Source organism: Gadus macrocephalus, chromosome 6 (assembly GCF_031168955.1).
Source record: "Gadus macrocephalus chromosome 6, ASM3116895v1".
NCBI classification, from domain to species: domain Eukaryota; kingdom Metazoa; phylum Chordata; class Actinopteri; order Gadiformes; family Gadidae; genus Gadus; species Gadus macrocephalus.
The window spans coordinates 23,746,150-23,769,498 of NC_082387.1; the positions used below are offsets into that span (position 1 = coordinate 23,746,150).

The 23,349-nt window shown below is 46.3% G+C and overlaps 2 protein-coding genes and 1 long non-coding RNA gene across 8 annotated transcripts in view; all 3 read right to left on the bottom strand.

The window, feature by feature from the left end:
• The window catches only part of drd2l (dopamine receptor D2 like), a 3,295-nt gene extending 716 nt beyond the window's left edge, over positions 1–2,579 (bottom strand). The window contains exons 1-4 of the mRNA XM_060053510.1: positions 2,256–2,579; positions 1,753–1,862; positions 1,309–1,445; positions 2–142 (exon numbers count right to left, since the gene is read on the bottom strand). Of these exons, the coding sequence (XP_059909493.1) occupies positions 2–142; positions 1,309–1,445; positions 1,753–1,862; positions 2,256–2,579 (712 nt within the window). The remainder of the gene's footprint in view (position 1; positions 143–1,308; positions 1,446–1,752; positions 1,863–2,255) is intronic.
• Positions 2,580–4,250: 1,671 nt separating this feature from the next.
• On the bottom strand, positions 4,251–15,629 carry xrcc1 (X-ray repair complementing defective repair in Chinese hamster cells 1). Of its 4 annotated transcripts, none has more exons than XM_060055173.1 (18): positions 15,353–15,629; positions 15,164–15,233; positions 14,810–14,902; positions 14,531–14,638; positions 13,988–14,146; positions 13,031–13,108; positions 12,819–12,939; positions 12,448–12,530; positions 11,638–11,854; positions 11,238–11,445; positions 10,515–10,631; positions 8,620–8,704; positions 8,246–8,336; positions 7,839–7,887; positions 6,733–6,857; positions 6,200–6,290; positions 5,563–5,638; positions 4,251–4,624 (listed from the first exon to the last, which is right to left on the bottom strand). In XM_060055173.1, the coding sequence occupies exons 2-18, from the start codon at positions 15,212–15,214 to the stop codon at positions 4,517–4,519; spliced, it is 1,860 nt and encodes a 619-aa protein (XP_059911156.1). In that variant the 5' UTR covers positions 15,215–15,233; positions 15,353–15,629; the 3' UTR covers positions 4,251–4,516. The 4 variants fall into 4 exon arrangements, with proteins under 4 accessions (XP_059911156.1, XP_059911158.1, XP_059911157.1 ...); XM_060055175.1 differs by having other exon boundaries at positions 11,638–11,851; positions 15,353–15,628; XM_060055174.1 differs by having other exon boundaries at positions 11,638–11,851; positions 15,164–15,628.
• Positions 15,630–21,144: 5,515 nt separating this feature from the next.
• LOC132460126 (uncharacterized) lies at positions 21,145–23,073 on the bottom strand. 3 transcript variants are annotated; one of them, XR_009526348.1, is made up of 3 exons: positions 22,712–22,773; positions 22,324–22,412; positions 21,145–21,960 (listed from the first exon to the last, which is right to left on the bottom strand). It is a non-coding gene; the product is annotated as an uncharacterized LOC132460126 (long non-coding RNA). The 3 variants fall into 3 exon arrangements; XR_009526347.1 differs by lacking the exon at positions 22,712–22,773 and adding an exon at positions 22,583–22,700; XR_009526346.1 differs by lacking the exon at positions 22,712–22,773 and adding an exon at positions 22,889–23,073 and having other exon boundaries at positions 21,146–21,960.
• Positions 23,074–23,349: the final 276 nt, after the last annotated feature.

Sequence of the window (23,349 nt, forward strand, 5' to 3'; positions counted from 1 at the left end):
CGTCTGCCCCGCCTCCGCAGGACAACACAGATCTGAGCGTAGACGAGCAGCGTGACGATGAAGGGGACGTAGAAGGACGCCACGGAGGAGTAGACCACGAAGGAGGGGTCCGCAAAACTACACTTCCTTCCATCTCTACTGGCTGGAGAGAGAGAGAGAGAGAGAGAGAGAGAGAGAGAGAGAGAGAGAGAGAGAGAGACTTAGCCTGGCTATAGGGAAAGGTACAGACTAACAGCTATAGGGAAAGGTACAGACTAACAGCTATAGGGAAAGGTACAGACTAATAGCTATAGAGAAAGGTACAGACTAACAGCTATAGAGAAAGGTACAGACTAATAGCTATAGAGAGAGCCACAGAATCATAGCCTGGCTATAGTGAAAGGTACATGCTAATAGCTATAGACTCATAGCCCAGCTAAATAGCCTGGTTATATATTCTAGATGAAGCACCAAACAAATTCAGCGAATGTATTCTAATAGTCGAATAGCAGGGGAACAGATACAACTATCTGCTACGTTGGAAAGAATCGACCACGACCTCATTGGAAACCAATGCGTCTTACAGAAGGAAGAGTGTGTGGCGCGGTGGTGATGCGGATGTCTTAACTGGATTACTTCCACCTGAAGCCTTCCTGCTTGGAGTGGCCACTCTGCGGTTGATGAACGACCTCACGGCCTCTCCAGACATACTGGGATTATGTGTTCCCACTCCAAACGCCCAAGCAATGCATTCTGGAAAGCAGCAGCATTGCGTCTCCTTCTGTTTATATATATATATATATATATATATATGATAATTTGTATGATACTAGCCACAGGATACCATGATGGTGTGTGTGTTGGTTACAACTGGATGGAGAGACGCTAACCACAGGATAGTATGATGCTAGCTACAGGATGGCCTGATGCCGTGTGTGTGTGTGTGTGTGTGTGTGTGTGTGTGTGTGTGTGTGTGTGTGTGTGTGTGTGTGTGTGTGTGTGTCAGTTCCAATGTGCTAGAGCCATGTTACTGGGAGGTTGTGGTGGGTTCATTGTGTGTGTGTGTGTGTGTGTGTGTGTGTGTGTGTGTGTGTGTGTGTGTGTGTGTGTGTGTGTGTGTGTGTGTGTGTGTATGTGTGTGTGACCTGTGTGTGTTTGTGTGTGTGTGTGTGTGTGTGTGACCTGTGTGGTTGAGTCCAAACAGCAGGGTGTGTGTGTGTGTGTGTGTGTGTGTGTGTGTGTGTGTGTGTGTGTGTGTGTGTGTGTGTGTGTGTGTGTGTGTGTGTGTGTGTGTGTGTGTGTGTGTGTGTGTGTGTGTGTGTGTGTGACCTGTGTGGTTGAGTCCAAACAGCAGGGGGCAGGAGATGGCGAAGGAGAGGAACCAGACGATGGAGATCATCAGCGCCACCCTCCTCCTGGAGCTGTACCGCGTGCTGTACAGCATGGGCATGGCCACCGCTGTGTACCTGTCGACGCACACCTGTTATCCTCACCTGTAACCCTCACCTGTAACCCTCACCTGTAACCCTCACCTGTTAACCTCACCTGTGACCCTCACCTGTAACCCTCACCTGTTAACCTCACCTTTAAACCTCACCTGCTAACCTCACCTGTAAACCTCACCTGTACACTTTACCCGTAAACCTCGCCAGAGAGAGAGAGAGAGAGAGAGAGAGAGAGAGAGAGAGGGGACCAGTCGATGCTGATTGAGAGATGTATATAGATGGGGTAAAGGTGTAAGATAGATGGATAAGATAGATCTGTAGAGCTGACCTGTCGATGCTAATGGCACACAGGTTGAGGATGCTGGCCGTACACATCATCACGTCCAGGGTCAGCAGGAGGTCACAGTGGAGCAGACTAAACCCCCACTCACCAACTACCTGTAGTATAGAAATATACACTTCTATATTATAATACACTACTATGTTATATATATGAATGATAAATGAAAGATGTTTATCCCACATAGAATTACAGGACACCGATATAACTACACAAAGCGTTTAGTTCATACACAATCAAAAAACACTATACAATACATTTCATATATATATACTACTATACTATATAAATTGAACCCCCACTCACCTAGCACCTGTAATACATGTATAATATATATATGTACTACTTCATCATATATACTGAGCCTCCACTCACCGAACATCTGTCATAAATATAAACTTTTATTTTGATATAAACTGAACCACCCGTCGATCGCCACCTGTAGCTTGAGACCCACGCACTCCAAAGAGTGCCCTCGCACGGCGGCGTACCTCCAGGTAGACCCCCCAGGGCATGACCAACGTGGCCAGCAGCAGGTCCGAGACGGCCAGGGACACGATGAGGTAGTTGGTGGTGGTCTGGAGGGCGCGCTCGCCACGCACCGCCACGCACACCAGCACGTTGCCGAACACCACGCAGAAGATCAGCAACACCAGCAGCGCGGCGTAGAAGTTGTAGCGAGGGGAGGAGGGGTCGGCGACGGAGCAGTTGGAGGACGAGGGGGGAGGCGACGGGGAGGGGGAGAGCGGGTCGTCGGGGAGGGAAGGAGAGGAGGAGGGGAGGAAGGAGAACTCGGGCTCGCTCAGCGACGTCATCGTCTGGAGAGAGATATAAACAAAAACACACACACGCGCGCGCACACACACGCGCGCCCGCACACACACGCGCGCGCGCACACACACGCGCGCGCGCACACACACACACACACACACACACACACACACACGTTGGACTTACAGGAAGGGGTAAGGGTCCTGACAGGTGGCCGGCAAATGTTGGCTCCAACCCTCTCGTTGCTCAGAAGACTAACTTATGTTATTATATCTCAATGGGTTGATCACTCCTCTTTTTATGAACGCCTTAATGGTGAGATGGCAGAGAGAGGTAGAGAGAGAGACACATAACGGGCCACTCCACATATTTCTCTACAGCAGCTAGTCAATAAAGCAATACCAAATAAGAGGATTCACCTCACAATGGCACCGTGGAGGAAACCACTCAGTGGATGGGGAGTTGAATTATGAATAATCATTAGGTGACAACCCCATTAAAGTCCAACATTGTATTTCCATTGACAAACAACGAACTAATCATGAATATAACTGAATAAACTGATATTTATTTCAATGCATGGATTTCTTAAAATTAAAAAGGAGCTTCCGTAAAAGTATTTTTTTAATTCTTAGAACTATGAAGAACTTACTATTCGGATACCCCTCCGTTATTCTCAACATAATCGCTCCAGTAATAAGACGGCCATAATGAGTTTAGCTGAATGTCATAGTGTGTTTGTAGCCTTTCACCCAAACATGTCATAATAAAACAGAAATCAAATCAGGAGCAGGTTTCACTCACCGTCCGTCAGCCACTCCGGTCCCAAATCAGCGGCGGCTCGCGGGGAGTTACCTCCGACCGGGTCAACGTTCGGCGGCCGTTCCCACCACGAGCCCCCCTCCTTCCCACCGTGTGACCGGGAGGAGGGCGGCCGGCTCCGTGGTGGTGGAGGAGGGTGAGGGGTGGAGCAGCCAAACGGACGGCGGCTGGAGAGGAGAGGAGAGGAGAGGAGAAGAGAAAGCAAGGATCTCAGAGGAAGAGAGGAGAAGAGAAATAGAGGGAGAGGAGGAGAGCAAAGTAGAAGAGGAAAGGAGAGTAGAAGGGGAGAGAGGAGAGGAGATGAAAGGAGAGGAGACTCGGGGAGGAGAGGAGAGAGGAGACGAAAGTAAAGGGGAGAGAGGAGAGGAGAGGCATTCACGACAGCACACTTAATGAAAAAGCCCTTAAGAGGGACTAGAGGAACGGCGCAGCAACGAGAGAGGAGAGAGGGAGTAAGGGGGAGGGGATAAGGTGTGCAGTACGTTGGTCGTCTTTAAACCAAGCAAACCTATAGAGAATAATTGTTGATAAATTGGATGACTGAATTATAGGATAAACTAATGTTAAAAATAACACAAACACAATTAAAGCGAGTGGGGCAAAAAAAAATAGTTGTATTAATATTCTTAAAGTCGAGTCATTAAAATGGAGATCAGGCGGGACAGGGACGAAGGGGAGTCAGGCTATTATGAGGTAATTAAAGTCATGCCGCATTCAGATAATAATCCAACTCAATATTCCCTTCCTTAGAACCCACCCTCCCCCTCCCAGAAACACAAGGAGGAGAGCGGGAGCAGAAGGAGTTCAAGGGAGACGGAGGAGGAGAGCGCTTTCTACCAGTAATGTTGTAAGCAGGAGCCGACTTGCCAGACAGATTAAAAGAACGAGGCCAATAAAATTAGAAAATGCAATTTATTATCAAGTACGGGTGGAGGAAACAAGACACAGAACAGCACTTGATATTCAGCTGACGAGACACACACTGAAATACCAAGTGACTACAACATCCCAAAATATTTACTAAATAATTCAGAATGTTTGCTGAAACAGTATTTAACAAGTTTAACTAAATTTTTCTACATTTTAACACATACTTTAAACCACAAAACCAAAACAGTCCCAGAGAGAGTGTGAGTGTGTGTGCGTGTGTGTGTGTGTGTTAGGGGACGACAGTGTAGGGCTGATAAGGCAGCATCTTCTGTCTGTCGTTGATGGCATAAATCCAGGAAGGTTTCACAATGTTCAGGTTGCCGTTCTCCATCAGTGCCTGAATGACAGACAGGCAGTCAAAATGAGAGACAAACGGACAGAGACAAAGAGAGGTACAATTTCATACTTTAATATTTTTCTCATATCTTCTATTTTTCAAGTTTAGATCGTTTTTTTCCGTTTGTTTAATTTAAACTTTAAATGTTTATTTTACCAATCCATTTATTTTTAGGTGGATTGAGAGGGGTTAATGAGAAGTGGTAGAGAGACAGTTAGAGAGTGGTCGACAGACGGAGAGGTAGAGAGACAGTTAGAGAGTGGTCGACAGACGGAGAGGTAGAGAGACAGTTAGAGAGTGGTCGACAGACGGAGAGGTAGAGAGACAGTTAGAGAGTGGTCGACAGACGGAGAGGTAGAGAGACAGTTAGAGAGTGGTCGACAGACGGAGAGGTAGAGAGACAGTTAGAGAGTGGTCGACAGACGGAGAGGTAGAGAGACAGTTAGAGAGTGGTCGACAGACAGAGAGGTAGAGAGACAGTTAGAGAGTGGTCGACAGACAGAGAGGTAGAGAGACAGTTAGAGAGTGGTCGACAGACGGAGAGGTAGAGAGACAGTTAGAGAGTGGTCGACAGACGGAGAGGTAGAGAGACAGTTAGAGAGTGGTCGACAGACGGAGAGGTAGAGAGACAGTTAGAGAGTGGTCGACAGACAGAGAGGTAGAGAGACAGTTAGAGAGTGGTCGACAGACGGAGAGGTAGAGAGACAGTTAGAGAGTGGTCGACAGACGGAGAGGTAGAGAGACAGTTAGAGAGTGGTCGACAGACGGAGAGGTAGAGAGACAGTTAGAGAGTGGTCGACAGACGGAGAGGTAGAGAGACAGTTAGAGAGTGGTCGACAGACAGAGAGGTAGAGAGACAGTTAGAGAGTGGTCGACAGACGGAGAGGTAGAGAGACAGTTAGAGAGTGGTCGACAGACGGAGAGGTAGAGAGACTCACGTCTTCAAAGGAGTCCTGCCATCCTTCACTGGTCACAACGAACTGAACCTTCTGATCCATGTAGTCCTCCACCTGACTGCACACACACACACACACACACACACACACACACACACACACACACACACACACACACACACACACACACACACACACACACACACACACACACACACACACACACACACACACACACACACACTTTTGAAACTCAAGTACAACTCTAAAAGCTGCTGTTCAAACAGAAGATATTTGTTCCACCAGAAGATATTTGTACTTCCAGAAAGTATTCATACTACTAGAGGGTATGCATACTTTAATATTTGAACTAGCAGAAGGTATGCATACTTATATATTTGTACCAGCAGAAGGCATGCATACTTATACATTTGTACCAGCAGAAGGTATGCATACTAATATATTTGTACCAGCAGAAGGTATGCATACTTATATATTTGTACCAGCAGAAGGTATGGATACTTATATATTTGTACCAGCAGAAGGTATGGATACTTATATATTTGTACCAGCAGAAGGTATGGATACTTATGTATTTGTACCAGCAGAAGGTATGCATACTTATATATTTGTACCAGCAGAAGGTATGGATACTTATATATTTGTACACCCTTCTTACCCGTTAAAGGCTGCGATGTAACGCAGCAGAAGCCGTCTCTCGTTGTTTGGGAATTTACCGAAGAGGAAAAACCTCTTCCCTGTCAGGTAATCTGGGGAAACAGGAGAGAAGAGAGGAAGGAAGGGAAACATTGACAAGGCACTTTGTGATAGGGCTGGACGATTAATCGAATTTTGATCGCGATTTCAGCGTCAAACAATCACAAAATTAACATAATCGAGTTTTTCGATATCTGTATGTCATTTTAGATTGGAACATTTTATTTTTGACCATTTAGTGTACTTTTTTTTGTATTACTTAAGGCCGAAATTTCAAAGTTCTCAGTTACAAAAAAAAAATCGGAGAGACATGCTGAATAAATACATGTTTTCAAACTCAAAAATAATCGTTTGAATAATCGTGATTTCAATATTGATCCAAAGAATCGTGATTATGATTTCTCCAATAATCGAGCAGCCCTGCTTTGTGATTAGCCAATGGGGGTCGAAATGTACGAGCCGAGGTCAGGGATTGGCTCGAGGAGGGGGAATTACCAGGGAGCTCCGGGATTGGCTGATCTTGTTCCTCCTCTGCGTCCGTGTTCTCGTCAGTGGAACCTCCGTAAGGGTCCTCCGTCTTTATCTTCTTCTCTCCTGCCTTTGGCTTGTCACTCTCCACCCTACCCAGAACACAACCCCAGTTACATCCACCCTACCTCCGCCCTACCTCCGCCCTGCCCAGAACCCCACCTGAATCACCCCGAGTGGCCACACACAAAAGGTCAGAAGTCCAGTCTTGATCTGCGTATGTGCTCTTATCTTTTTGCGTCCGCATGAAGCTGCATACCCTCTCTTTCAGGCATCATTATTAGCATCTTATAAAACAGGAGTTACAGAGTGATTTGTAGTGTCGTGCCTAGCTGTGCCAGCTGTGCCAGTGTGGTGTTGCACAACCTTGAGTAGGTCATAGCTTTTAACAACAGTTCCACGGCATTGAACAATTTAACAATACAAGGTGAAGTACAGCCAAAAACTCCACCGGGGACTAGCTTGGTTCTAAGTTGTTGGGTTCTGGAAGTGTATCAATCTGCAGGTGTTTGGTTTTGTGGCTGTTTGGTTCTAAGGTGTTTGGTACTGTGGCTGTTTGGTTCTAAGGTGTTTGGTACTGTGGCTGTTTGGTTCGCTAGGGTAAGGTTTTGCAGTAGATTTATTCATTGGGTGTCTAGTTCTGTAGTGTTTGGCTCTTAAATACTGCAGGTGTTTGGGTCTCTCTGTGTTTGGGTCTGTAGTGAGGCGTCTATTGGGCTAATGAAGCAGTGCCATTTGTCCATTATTCACAGTATGGTTATGCTTGCTAACATATGGCTTTTCTGGATTGGAACAGCCACCATCTTTGGTCAGACGGATGGAGAGGGAGACAGATAGAGAGGGAGACGGATAGAGGGGGAGACGGATAGAGGGGGAGACGGATAGAGGGGGAGACGGATAGAGAGGGAGACGGATAGAGGGGGAGACGGATAGAGAGGGAGACGGATGGAGAGGGAGACGGATAGAGGGGGAGACGGATAGAGGGGGAGACGGATAGAGGGGGAGACGGATAGAGGGGGAGACGGATAGAGAGGTGTAGAGGTAGACAGGCAGATACGGGACCAGGTAGTTACCTCTGCAGTTCGTCCTCTGTATCCATGGCAGAATCCCCGTCCTGGGCTCCTAGGAAACCAAACAGCTCATGAGCCAACAGAGAGGGAGGGTGGCTGCTTCTAATCCAGCACTCGTCTTTAATCTCAACACTAAAGGATAGGACTGCTGTGTGTGTGTGTGTGTGTGTGTGTGTGTGTGTGTGTGTGTGTGTGTGTGTGTGTGTGTGTGTGTGTGTGTGTGTGTGTGTGTGTGTGTGTGTGTGTGTGTGTGTGTCAAACATGGTATTATAATAATGTTATGTTATAGTAGAATGATGCAAGTATAACGTTGTAATCTGGTTGTATAATGAGGTAATGTAGTAGAATGTCATCTTGTAGGTTAATGATGTAATCTGTTGACGTATGATAAAGTAATCTTGGGGTCTGACCTTCCTCTATGTCGGTGGATGCTCCATACTCGTCTTCCTCGATCTTGATGGTCTTCCTGGGTGTGGCCTGTCTCACTGGCTTCTGGGGGGTCTGACAGTGACGGAATAATTCAGCATGACGTTATGTCTGTCTCTCTCTCTCTCTCTCTCCCTCCCTCTCTCTATCCCTCTCTCTCTCCCTCCCAACATTTTAACATGACATAGTTTACGTTAGCAGCATTCATTCAACACGGGATGACGGTCACTACTAAAACGCCGGCATGAAGTTAATCAGGGGTCGGGGGGGTGAGAGACAAACAGCTGGACCGCATTTTGATTCACGTTGCAGGGCGAGTGAAGACGTCACAATAAGAACCCTGTGACCCAAAGGTTACCCGCCGGGTCTCCTGCTCGTCCTCGCTGTCCTTCCCCAGCTCCATCTCACTCCCCGAGCTGTCCTCCGCACCGTCCATCAGATACCTGAACACAAGCAGCGACGGCTTGACTATATCCAAGAACATCACGTTGATATTAAACAACTGCAGGTCGTTTGGATTACAATGAAAGGAGGGAGAGAGGAGAGAGGAGGAGACGGGGAGAGACATGGACGCTAGGAGAGGACAGTGGTAGAGGAGACGAGGAGTGACCAGAGCTGAGGTGGACAGAAGGAGATAAGGACACTAGGAGAGGACAGTGGTAGAGGAGACGAGGAGTGACCAGAGCTGAGGTGGACAGAAGGAGATAAGGACTAGGGATCGACCGATACAGATTTTTTTAGGGCCGATACGATACCGATATTTTTTCATCAGCCTTAGCCGATACGCCGATACCGATTTTCTTGAGCCGATATTTAGAGCCAATACTGCTTTTGCTCCCTCAATCATAAAAATTACACTGATAACAAATGTTACAAGTCTCAATTTAAAAAAAGGAACATTTATTGAACTTCAATATAAAATCTGCCGCGTATCGGCCGATACCGATACACGTAAAAACCGCGAATATCGGCCGATAATATCGGCCGACCGATATATCGGTCGATCCCTAATAAGGACACTAGGAGAGGATAGAAGGACAGGAGAACTCCTGGAGAAGATATTAGGTAGGAGAGTTGATGGAGGCTGTATTCAGCTCAGAGGACAGAAGGTGAAGAGAGAAGGACATTAGGAGAGGAGACGAGGGGAGGACAGTAGATACAGGCCGCAAACAGGGCCCGAGAGGAATATGGCTTCCAGAGGAGAGAGCATAGATGGAGTTATGATTATGTTCTCCACAATGCAGAGGACATTTCTGAGGTGCTTGGCTTAGAAAGCCGGCAAACAAACAAATGAATACGAACCGCGCCAGCACTCTGCATATCAATGCTAAATGACCTAGTGTGTGTGTGTGTGTGTCTGTGTGTGTGTGTCTGTGTGTGTGTGTGTGTGTGTGTGCGTCTGTTTGTGAGTGTGTTTGAGTACTTGTCATCAAAGTAAGTGTTGGTTTTAATTACCCATAGCAGATGCACCTTTTAAACACCGAGTATCATCAAAGCTGCCCCCCCTAATCACTGTATAATACATGCTCTGGGAGAACGGGAAGTAGGAGTAAGAGGAGGAGGAGGAGGATGAGAGGGGGAAGAGAGGACGGGGAGGAAGAGGAGCCGCAACCAACTGTTGTACCCAAAACAGTTTTACGGTTGTAGCTTAGCTTTCTCGGAGTATCGATTGAGATCTTGGCCACAAGCAGAGGAGACAATCCCTGTTTGGCATACTGAGGACGGGATTGCAATGGCCCCCTCGCAACAGTCTGTGGGACTTCTCTCCAAACTAGCAGCGTCCCCCTCCTACGGCCGAGCACACCATAGACCACCCCCCCGCTTCAGAGAACAGGTGCTGAAAGGAGGCACGCGACGGCCGGATAAACATGACGACTGCACCGCCGGGAGAAGTGCCGACGTGGCACAGCTAGTCAACACCCAGGAGGTGGAAGTGGCTTTTGTTCCAAGTACTGGCGCCACTACCAAATAGTGCAGCAAGTGCACGTTACTGAAATACCTGGCAGAGAGAGGGCATAGAGCAGGGGTTTCCTGAAGTTGAACGCTTTCATTTTGGGAGCCAAAGACAATCTGAGTGCGTTTGTGGGAGCCAATCAACCACACAGTCAGCAGACTCTGATTGGTGAATTCTGGCGTGCTCTGGAGTTCTCTGAGAGACCCTTTTGGGGTTAGGATGTAACAGTGTGCCTGTCGGTCTGTCTGCCTGTCTGTCTGTCTGGGTGTGGTTGTGTAAAGGGCTCCAGGTGTTCCTACCTCTTATAGGAGATGCTGCACTTCCTCTTGTGGCAGTCGAGCACCCACTCCTTCCTCACGATCAGACCGCCCGCTGACTTTACCTGGCTGTACTTGGGCGTGTTGGCAAAGGCACAGCTGGAAAGACAGATGGAGTATGGTGAGAGAGAGAGAGAGACAGACAGACCTCACCTGTTAACCTCACCTTCAACCTCACCATTAAACTTTACCCGTAAACCTCGCCAGAGAGAGAGCGAGACACAGACAGAGAGAGAGAGAGAGAGAGACACAGACAGACAGAGAGACACAGACAGACAGAGAGACAGAGAGAGAGACACAGACAGACAGAGAGAGAGAGAGACAGACAGACAGAGAGAGAGAGACACAGACAGACAGAGAGAGAGAGACACAGACAGACAGAGAGAGAGACACACAGACAGACAGACAGAGAGAGACACAGACAGACAGACAGACAGACAGACAGACAGACAGACAGACAGACAGACAGACAGACAGACAGACAGACAGACAGACAGACATTTGCGAAACACCAGACCGATAAGAACCTTCAATTGCATCGTTAATGGATGCGTGTGCACTTCGGCACGATAGGTAAAAGCCCGCAGCTATCCCGGAAAGTATGTCCGAGCCTACGCGAGGAGGCCTTTTGCCCCCGTGAGCGTAAGCCTACACGGGTGTTAGCTTCACGAGGTAGGTGCAAGATCGACCCGAGCGTAAGCCTACATGAGATGGGTGGTGTCTGAGGCCCAGTCGGGCCGGTACTTGGCCCCCAGGGCCAGGGCTTTGTCCCTCAGCTCGGCTCTGAAGGGGTTCTGGAAGCCGCTGAGGACGAACACCACGCCCTCCAGGACCCGGTTCAGAGGAACGGGGTCAGACCCCGACGGCCGGGACCCGCCCTCCCGACGACGGGAGTCCACCTTCTGAGTGGAGGCTGGAGGGAGAGAGTTGTAGAAGAAGAGAGAGGAGATTGACCGATTGAAGAAGAGGAGTGCGTGTGTACGCGGGTACGTCCGGTGTGTGTGTGTGTGTGTGTGTGTGTGTGTGTGTGTGTGTGTGTGTGTGTGTGTGTGTGTGTGTGTGTGTGTGTGTGTGTGTGTGTGTGTGTGTGTGTGTGTGCGTGTACCTTTACTGCTGCTGCTTGGGGCGGCTGGGCTGGCCTTGGCTTTAGGGGTTGGCGTGGTGGTCTTGGGCGTGGCTTTAGGGGTGGGGTTCTTGGCGGTGGCTTTAGGGGTGGGGGGCTTCCTCTCTGGAGACCCCGGGGGCGTGGCTTTCGTGGAGGGTGAGGCGGCCGGGGCATCCTGTCGCTCTTTGCTGAACTCAAACTTCTTCTTCACAGCCTGCTGAAAGGAGAGCACTGTGAGCACCAAGGACAACTGTACCTGAGGGGGATGTGAACCTACAACAACTGAACCTGAGGGGGATGTGAACCTACAACAACTGTACCTGAGGGGGATGTGAACCTACAACAACTGTACCTGAGGGGGATGTGAACCTACAACAACTGAACCTGAGGGGGATGTGAACCTACAACAACTGTACCTGAGGGGGATGTGATCCTATAACAACTGTACCTGAGGGGGATGTGAACCTACAACAAATGTACCTGAGGGGGATGTGAACCTAAAACAACTGTACCTGAGGGGGATGTGAACCTACAACAACTGTACCTGAGGGGGATGTGAACCTACAACAACTGTACCTGAGGGGGATGTGAACCTACAACAACTGTACCTGAGGGGGATGTGAACCTATAACAAACTGTACCTGAAGAGGGATGTGACCCTATAACAGACTGTACCTGAAGAGGGATGTGATCCTATAACAGACTGCACCTTAATGGAGATGTGACCCTTTAGCAGACTGTACCTCCGGGGGGGATGTAACCCTATAGCAGACTCACTTAAGGGGGATGCGACTCTACAACAGACTTTACCTGAGGGGACTTTGATGGCTGTGATCCTCCTCCAGTCTGCAACGCTGCAGCCGCATAGCTCAACTTATCATTCTGAGGAGAAACTAGGACAGAGAGGCGGCGGCATCAATGAAGAACTATTAACAATAAAGGTACTGTTCATAGTTGTTGTTTTTTTTTTATCATAAAGTTAATTGAAATTAATTGAGGGGGTACACCCTGGTTTATCTTTAGGGGCATGGCTAGGTTTACCTCCAGGGGCGGGGTTTATCCTAGAGGAGGCTGGTTCCACAGTGGCAGTGCAGGTTTAGCTTTAGGCTGGTGACTAAGGTTTTCCTTTGTGATCTGGTTTACCGTTAAGGGGCGTGGCTTGTCTTTAAGGTAGGGTTTACCTTTAGGGGCGGGGCTAGGCTTAGTGTTCTCCCGGTTGAAGAAGAGACTGCCGGGCTGCAGGCTGGTGCTAGCGGGGGGAGACTCATCTTTCAGACGGAACTGACCCAACTTAGTCAGCTTCTAGAGACACAGGGAGACAGAGGGAAGGATGTCGAACACAGACGAAGGATCTCCAGGAATGTGCAGACTGAGAACAAGGCGGGCTTCATACCGGGGGGGGGGTGGTCGGAGGGTCATTCTTGTCTGGCGGGGAGTGGAACTTGACAAAGGCAACGCCATATGCAATATTCTGCAAAAAAAACAACACACATGTGTAGGTTTATAGTCCTGTAGTTAGGTTGACGGCCCTGTTGTGAGGAGTATAGTCTGGTGCTAAGGTTAGGTTTTGATCCAATAGTAAAAATGTGGCTTTAAAGTCTGGGGGTAAAGTTAGTTGTATAGCCCTGTAATAAAGTAAGGTTTATAAACTGGTATTAAAGTTAGGTTAATAGTATTTTATTAACATCATGTTTGAAGTCTGGTAGCAAAGTTAGGTGTATAGTGCTGTAAAGAAGTAAGGTTTTAGAAGCTGTAGTAAGTTTGGCATAAGGTCCTTTAGTAGAGTTAGGTTTGTAGTAGTGCTGTCAGTTAAATGCGTTATTTGCGGCGTAAAAGCAAACCAATTTTAACGGCGTTAATTTTTTTATCGCACGATTAAGGCAATTACTTTTTTTTTTTCTTTGGCTCAAAACAAAGAAGCAGTAGCCTGACTGCAGTATGTTTGCATTTCAAGGCAGTACGTTTGCATGTTCATTGTTTAATTGCACTATAGGCTTTTTCTTGCATCGTCCTGTTTTGATCAGTATATGCCAATGTTGTTATCAATAAAAAAACATTTGCACAAGGCAAGCCGATGCACTTCTCCATATTGGTAAGAGCATTAAAATGAGAAAAATTAATGGGACAAAGAACTCAAGGGATATTTAGCATAGAAAAAAAATGTGATTAATCGCGATTCAATATTTTAATCGCTTGACAGCACTAGTTTATAGTCCTGGAATTAATTTAGAGTCAAATTTCTGTAGTAAAGATTGGAAAATAGTCTGTAGTAAGGTTAGATACACAGTCTGGAAGTCAGTTTAGGTGTAAGGTCTGGTATTAAAGCCAGGTTTGTTTCATTGGGTCCTACCTTACTGTAGGGCTGGCTGCACACGATTTTGACCCGGTCCCACTTCTCCTGAGCAGGGGTCTTCTGCAGCTGGCTGGGCCCAAAGAAGCGGACCCGGCCGGTGTTGGTGTTGTTCCTGCTCTCTGTAGGGGACATGAAGGAGGAGGTGACAAGCAAAACCTGAAAGAAAGGCACACCTCAGAGTTAGCATTTCAGTCTGTAGCATAACGCTAACTTATAGCATGAGTTTCCATTCAAACGCACGCATGCATACGGAAACCTCAGATTTAAGCAATCGACTATGAGATTGTTCATGTCAACATTTACATTGTTGAGTGACTGACACTACCTAGAGCTGTCGAGTTCTAAGTCCTTACAAGTTTAAAAGAAAGTGGCCATTGAACATAAATTCCTCCACTTTTCAAGTATTATTTGTTGTATATGGTAGGAGAAGCATACTTAAAGCCTTTTCTGAGATCATAGGCCATAATGACTTATAGCCATTTTCAGGTATGGAATTGCCAGTTCCATATGGGTCCTATTATGGTACATTGACAGCAGTACCTCGTAGTCCTGGTCCCTGGTTGAAGAGGAGTTCCCCACCAGGACTTCTATGAAAGCAGATCCCTCGTTTCCGATGTCGATGCTGTGAATCTGATCCTCCTTCTCAAGCTGGGAGGAGAGTAGGTATTCACAATGTAAAAACACATTCACATTCAGTCGTAAAATACTATTACCCAACCAATGGAAAAAAGCAATTAAAGGAAGCTGATGGGTAACATTTCCTGCCAGTCACATGTAACATGAGTTTAATAACAGTAAATTATGCATATTATTATTTACCTGTAGAATGACGGAGGTCTGCTTCTCTCCGGGACGCGCAGCTTTCCACTTCCGATACGTGTCGGAGCTCAGAAGGTTGTCCGCCTTGTGTGTCTGTTATTAAACATGAAGATTTATCGTGTTTTATAAAATATAATGAATCGCATTTGATACCAGAGGTTAATCCTAATTTAAGAATCACATTATTGTATTACTACACTCATGAAAACAGCCAGCACAGCCAACACAACATACTGCTGACAAGGACCTCAGTAAACAATGATTTCTGTTGCTGGCCTCCCAGTCTTAGGGTAACTTTGAGTAAACGTAGCTTCGTGTGTATCTTAAAGTTAACGGCGTCTTAAGATAACTTACAGTGTCTTCGCTACTGCAGGAGACGACGTGTTTCATTTTGATCTCCGGCATGTTGCCAACGAGTCCAGATCTTTGGTAGAAAAAAAGTACTTCTGGGCGTAATATATTAAGAGGACGTAGATGTAAATGTTCAGCAAAAAATAGTTTCAGTTAGATTAATACAACTCCCGGCAGCAGTGTATAACTCACCTACACTGATATAACAAGTAGGACAATACTTGGCTAATGGGATAGCCTGCGAGCACACAACAGAGAACTTTCTTCTACTTTAGGATATGAATAACATCATTATTGCTGGCCATATCACGTCAGATTATCGCTCTATGTTCATAGTCTACGTTTTAAGTGACGCATAGACTATATAAACATGATGAACGCTAGAATAACCTATTCAATATCAAAAAGAAAATAATACAATACGGAGTTGCGCACCGGATACTCGACGCGTTTTAAGACGTCACATCCGGAGATCTGCGCATTTTCAGCCAATTGGATTTAAGCATTCTCAACCACGTAGACGTATAATGTTAATCATAACATATTATTGCTGTTATTATCACATACAATTTTCACTTGGGAAATACGGGACTTTTAAGGGTTTTATTTTATGTAACCTCAATAATGATTTAAAAAGAAATATAGAAAAACACCTCACAAAGACCACATGGCTAGTTCATGTGAGGGACAGACGACCCTCACAACAAATGGTCTCTAGGGAAATAACAAATCATCATCAGTTTAAATGTTAAGATAAAGTGAGTTTTTATGATACCACAAAGGGTAGGATGCTACCATGAAGGCCTGATGATTACTCATATCAAGAGGTGGCGTCGTCTTTGAATACAAAATTAAACAGACAGAATTGTTTTAATTTCTCATTATGTTACATGTTGTCCTTTAATCAAATTATAAACATATGGATGCGTGAAGTGTCAGAGGATCTCAACGTAGATGGACGTCTCCGTTTCCTCCTGGCTGCTCGTCTCCCTTCGTGTCGCTCTATCTCTTCTTCCTCTCCCTCTTCTTGCTCGCATGCACCTCTCTCCTCCTCTTCTTCCTATCGGCCGAGTCTGAAAAAAAAATGAACGGATCCAAAATGGTGTTAGTAGTATCACTGTTCTCTTATACTGTTCTGTAGCAGTACTGTAGCAATACCTTCATATAGTACTGTTCTGTAGTGGCAAAGTTGTAATACTGTTCTATAGCACGGCTCTGTAGTACAGTACAGAGTACTGTACCAATACTCTGTACTGTACTACAGTTTACACCACAGAATAAGAGGGCGAGGCCTGTTACCTGATTGGTGCGTACAAAGAGGGGCGTGGCGTTCTGGTAAATCAGTTGATAGCTGCCGTTGGAATAGACATGTGTCACCTCCGTGCAGTTGATATAGAGCGGAGTCTTGACTGCCCTGTCCCTGAGATATGCACCGCGGTGTCTGTTCAACACACGCCTGAACCCACAAAACACAACCACACGCACACATGCACACACGTGCACACAAACAAACAAAGGGACCCACAGACGGAATTAGGACTTAGACTGTGACACATTTGAAAACTTGATTGTACTCTGTTATGTATACAGGAGCATAACTTTGCCCATTGAGCCTTGTAAGGTTTGGTTTTATTCCTGAAACATGACTCTTCATGATTTCAAAACCACCAAACAAAAGGGATGTTCTGTACTACTGAAGAGTTATTCTGCTTTGGGTTCCCCCACGAATTTGGACCAAGAGTGCCGTATAGGTCAATGAAGCCCATCCTATGTGGGGTAGGACGGAGCCGGTGGGCGGGCGGGGTTCATGGAGGCATCGTACCGTACTCTCTTGCGTCGTCGGCAGCAGTACAGCAGCAGCAGCAGAGATGAGGTGCACGCAGGGACACAGACCGCTGCTACCGCCACAAGCCACCAGGGGGAGCTCACTGAATAAACACAGCAGACAGGATCACACACACACACACACACACACACACACACACACACACACACACACACACACACACACACACACACACACACACACACACACACACACACATATTCTGACACAGACATAGGTACCCACATACACCCACACAGACACAGAAACACACACACACACACACACACACACACACACACACACACACACATACACACTCACTGACACACACACACACACACACACAAAATACACACAGACATTTACACATTCATATACAAACACTCACCTGCACGAACAAACACACACACACACACACACACACACACAAATCGACACACACACACACACACACACACACACACACACACACACACACACACACACACACACACACACACACACAAATTACACACAGACATTTACACATTCAATCAGATACACTCACCTGCACGAACAAACACACACACACACACATACACACACACACACACACACACACACACACACACACACAAACACAGTTGGTACAGGAGACCCAAACACACACACACAGACACACACACACACGCACACACACACACACACACACACACACACACATACCAACCCACAGATACATATACACCCACATATAAAGAAAATACACAGACATATACAAATATATGTACAAACACACACTCACCTGCACATCCAGTACACACAAACAACAAACACAAGATTAACAAAAGGATTATTATTATGATAAGTCTTATTATATTATTATGAATATGAACCTCCTCCGGGCTGCATGAGGGTCAGCGAGTCATCTCCCAGCTGGTTCTCCGCCACACATGACCCTTTGCCGTCCGTCCATCCGCCAGCGCAGCCATGACCTCACTTCACTCGAGTCCCCCTCCACCGACACGTTGTACCCACCAGAGGGCACACTCCCGTTCACACTCCACCTCACCGCAGCCCGCGGGTTCGAGTTCACGATAAAGACACATGTGACCTCAAACTCCGCGAGCCGACAGGACGAGTGCGGGCGCAGGATGAGTGGTTTGTCTGGTAAAGAAAGAGAAAAAGAACGACAAGATAGTGAATAATCGTTATCAACCAGCGGTCAACGGCGGAACTATTCAAATGTGTGTTGTCAATCATCGGCATCTGTTTAATGCTGTTATTTTAGACTTGTGACCAATAATAATACATAATAATAATAATACATTTAATTTAGAGGCGCCTTTCAAGACACCCAAGGTCACCTTACAGAGCATATAGTCATCATTCAAAACTATGTAAAACAGACTAGGAATAAAAGGAAAACAGAGGTTAAACATGAATAATAATAATAATTAATAACACTCAAAGACGCCTAAAGTGAAGGGGGGACCTCACTAACCACCACCAATATGTAGCACCCACTTGGGGTTAATAATCCATATAATAGCCTTATAATCAGCAAACAATAAACCTACATAAAACAATATCATTATCAGCTCTCTATACTAAACATCAAAATATCAAAACATCACTTATTTTGTCAAACTGGAAAGGCCCGAATGAAGAGGGCTCTTGTTGTCAAATGGAAGAAGGATGAAGAAGGATAGAAAAGGACTCGTTTTTTGACCAAAGTATTACATTGGATGTCCAACGGCGCGGGCTGGGAATCCCCTCGGCCAATCAGGTTGTGAGCCGAGCAGCGGACCAGCATGCCTCTGGTTGCGTTGTAGATGCGTGCGGCGTGCGGGTGCGCGTCGAGGGCCACGGTGCGGCCGTGCAGTACGTAGGACCAGCGGTAGGTGGTGACAGGGGGGTCGGCCTTTACACGCACACTCCAGCAGCACGCTGCCCCCCTCAAGCACCACCAGGGGGCGCACCTCCACCCTCACATCCCTGGGAGCGACTTGAGAAACACGCGGGATGGGGGGGGGGGGGGTTAGAAAGTAGTAAGGGCAGGTGAACTAAACAGAAGCAGAGACAACTAACGGCGGGTGAACTGAATGTGGAGCAGGGTGTCTGGAGGGAAGGTGCATACAGGTGATGTGGACCTCCCTGAGCGCGCCCACCACGGCTCCTCCAGGGTGGGCGGCCTCACACCTGACTCTGGGCTTGGCCGTGGAGGAGGCGGTGAAGGAGAGCGAGGAGAGCAGTAGGGGCCGGTGGGGCTGGCGTTGGAGGAGGAGCTGATGCATCAGGGCTCCGTTTCCCGATAACGATGCTCGTACGATCATTCTCACGATGGATCTTGCAAGGCTATGCAAGCCATCGTAAATTTCTTTGGAGCGCTTCGAACGCGCGTTCACTGCACTCACGACGTTCGTAGGATTGTAACCGTCTACTGACACGGTGCTGAAATGGGCTCCGTTGGAGGGGGCGACGCAGGAATGATGCAGGAAAATGGGGTTAAAAAGCGTTAAAATATCTCCCCATCAAGGCCATCAACAGAATAGCCTACGAAAAGATTAGACTGCAATAATATGAATGCTAAAGATATTAAAACACAATTGATTAGGCCTAGGCTGACATATGCTACATTAGTCCTTATCCTGAACGCACTACTACATTTTTTCAAGGCATTTTCCCCCCTGAAATAATTACAAAGATAGCTTCTGTGACAACTACATTTATCTTAATGTGCAGCAAAGAGCCGACTATCTGATTCCGCATAAGGTTTCATTGATTGGCGCGCAATTTAGAATCTATGATGCAAAACAAAAAATGCAACATTCCATTAATTCAGTAGCATTCAAAATCAGATTCTGGGCATTGAAACCCGGCTATTGCTGACCCGATTAGGAGCGCTTGGTCTAGATCCTGCCCATATTGTTGGGCAGGATGATGTATAGGCCTTTTTACACTGCCAAGCCGGACACCCGCATGCAAGAATGAGCTCACGTCTGAGTAAAGGCTACAAACGAAATTAACTATTTACAAGTGCAAAAACTTCAACTTATTGTTCATTTTGCTGAGCACTTGTTTTTTATCCCGACAAAAGCCTCATAAGGAAAGTTCCTCTGCGTCTCTCGTAGATCGTAGGCCTACCATCTTTCAAGGTATTTTTTAATGTGACTACATAACCTTCTCTCACATGATCAGCAGCTCGCGGATTTCACTTACACCGAAACAGCCTGCCCTGGCCATCATATCCCTTCTTTTCCGGGTAGGCTATACTAGGTTATTAACTTATCCTGGAAATGATAATAGTATATTAAACAAATCCCAGCACCACACCAAAAGGAGGCAGCAAATCAGAGCTAAACATATCCATCTGCTCATTTCCACATGGTAAGAGAGCAACACAAAACAGGTTTATAATATTTGGATGTTTTATTTTCTTTAAATCAAGCAGGTTACATTTCATTCGTTTTTACACAATCTGATATTTGGAGGCATTTGCAAATATGCTCATAAATTACATGATTTGTAATCCCAAAGAATGAGGTGGTTAATGATCAATATTGGGATCAACAGTGATCACCCTACTAATGTAGGCATTACGTACGCAGGCAGAAAAAGAAAAGTTCCCATTAAGGTCTCATGTGAAACACCACAGGTCTGAAATACTCAGGAACACATGAAAATGGCACAAAAATGAATTTCACTCTCCAACCTTTTGCTAAAGAGACGTCGACAGGCCCACAGAGAGCCTGGAGCTCACGGGACAACATTCACACACATTCTGCTTCATGAAGAGGTCAGATTCTCGTCAGACCATAGACATTACATGTAAGGACACTGAACATTTGGCCGGATTACACTTAGAAATGCAATCCAAAACAAAATGGGTAAAGATAAAGCATGTTTATTGATGCGGCAAACAAAGGTTCAAATATCCTCCAAAGCACTTCAAGCCCTCAAAGAATGAAACTCAAAACGCAGATGAGGTAAAAGAAGAAACTTCTAAATTAAAGTGGAGCGACCCAGGGACAAGTCTGGTTTGGGTTAAAGATTATGGATGGTTAACTTTGTGTAACGTGTTTGGACAAGCAAGTTTAGGTTTTAGGCAAGCGACTTCAGGTATTAGGCATGCGACTTCAGGCAAGCGACTTCAGGTATTAGGCAAGCGAGTTTAGCCAAGCGAGTACAGGCAAGCGAGTCAAGCTAAGCAAGATTAGGTTTTATGCAAGCGAGTTTAGGTTTTATGCAAGCGAGTTCAGGTTTTATGCAAGCGAGTTCAGGTTTTATGCAAGCGAGTTCAGGTATTAGGCAAGCGAGTTTAGGCAAGCGAGTTTAGGCAAGCGAGTTTAGGCAAGCGAGTTCAGGTATTAGGCAAGCGAGTTTAGGCAAGCGAGTTCAGGTATTAGGCAAGCGAGTTTAGGCAAGCAAGTTCAGGTATTAGGCAAGCGACGCGAGTTTAGCCAAGCAAGTTCAGGTTTTATGCAAGCGAGTTTAGGTTTTATGCAAGCGAGTTTAGACAAGCGAGTTTAGGCAAGCAAGTTTAGGTAAGAGAGTCAAGTTACTTTAGGCCTCACTTTATTTGAGGTTAAATTGCGGCATTAGGTTTAGAAAGAAGGTTAAGATCCAGGCTCAGGTTTGCTTCCAGCCTCGTCCCTCTAGTCGCTCCCTATAAAGAGGGTTCCCAGCTACCGTGTTAAAATACAACAGCTGGGATTACAGATATGGAGTACAGAAATAAATGACAAAGATTGATTCAAACATTCTTCCCCCAAAATGTGGTGCAACATAAAATGGAGAAAATAATTACTTTCTCTCCATTGAAACCCAGTCATATCTTACGATCTCACGAGGTCCCGCCGCAAGGGGCGGACTTACGAGCTCTATAGAGTGTGCACTGTGTGTTGATGTTGGGTGTGGATTAATGTGCTGGTGTAGCCATCCAGGGATCCTCAGGGTTTATGGGAGTAGGACACACTGGTGTAGTTCAGTACTGTGAAGTAAATTGATGCAAAAAGTCAGTGTCAAGGGCAATCAAATGTCTATAAATGCAGGAACAGCCCCATCTGGTCTCAATCAGCATTTGATTTCATAGACTTAAATTAACGAAAAAACAAGCATTTATTTACCGCAACAGTCCTAGTGCTGGAGAACCAGGTTTAAAAAAAATTCAATACGAGCCTCCAGGTGCATTGGAGTTACTGCATTTAATTAACTTTAATTTAATTAAGAGCACACTAGTCAGTGGAGATGTTCACAGAAAAGACTTGTCTTCAGACCTTTATAAAGATCAGGAGGGATTATATAATTGCAGTTTGACGCGTTAGGTCTGTTCAAGGAGGAAGTAAATATTTACCAGCGTTGGGTCTCTGCACCATGACACCCAGCTGCCGCACATCTGGTCTCCCTTTAAGTCGCCTGAAGGAGAGGTCAACTTAATTGAACCTAAGGGGAATGGGTCACAAGAAAAGGTAAGGATAAATCAAAGCTAAACATAGAAAGGATGAAAACAAGCATTGTCCAACATGGGGTTCGGCGATATTTTGATTTAAAAACATTTAGGTGTACGATCCAACCATCAAAAACAGGCTCTTCTTATCATGTTTCCAATGTACCCCGAGTTGCTACGCCCTCATCAGCCACCAGGTGGCAGACTTGATTTTGTCAGTAGAAGGAGCAAAATAGCCATCCAGCTTGATTACAGCAATAGTAGAGGAGCGAGTCAAAAGAATGCGTTTGCGCACCTTCAGCCATTGGCTCTTGTTCAAGGACATCCCGCTGATTGGCTGAAGTCAGATCTTATTCTCTAAAAAGTTTGTTACAGAAGAAGCCCCTAGTATCAAAGCAACATACCCGCCAAACAAAACTAACCTTGTTGAATAAATTAAAATGTCTTCAAGACGGTCAATCCAGTATCTTACCGGTTCCACATGGAGTCTCTAATCGGCTGCGCTGTGGGCCTTAGGTCCGTCCTCTGCTCCGGGACGAGGTCTTGAGTATAAAGAACCAGTCAGTCATCAAGCTGCTTGGTCTCTTCAAAGAGGTGGAGGTTTGACCGCCTGCACCATGAGGACGCTGTGGATACGGTATGGGACCATTTATCAGCGGATCTGAACTGCAGAACTTTAATCACATCATCTGTAGATTGATGTACCTTCTCCGGAAAGATGAGTGGGGGGGGGGGGGGGGGGTCGTCAGCCCCTGAGCAGTGATCTTCATCCCCAGTGACTCCTTCAATCCTGCTGGAGCAAACACTCAGTTACCATTTGGAGATGACCCAGCTACCCTAGTGTACTTACTACTAAGTGAGTTCAGTGTTTCCCCCAGACAATGTCTTAGTCAAGGTGGGGGGGGGGGGGGGGTCTTCGGTGAGGGTTTCAGT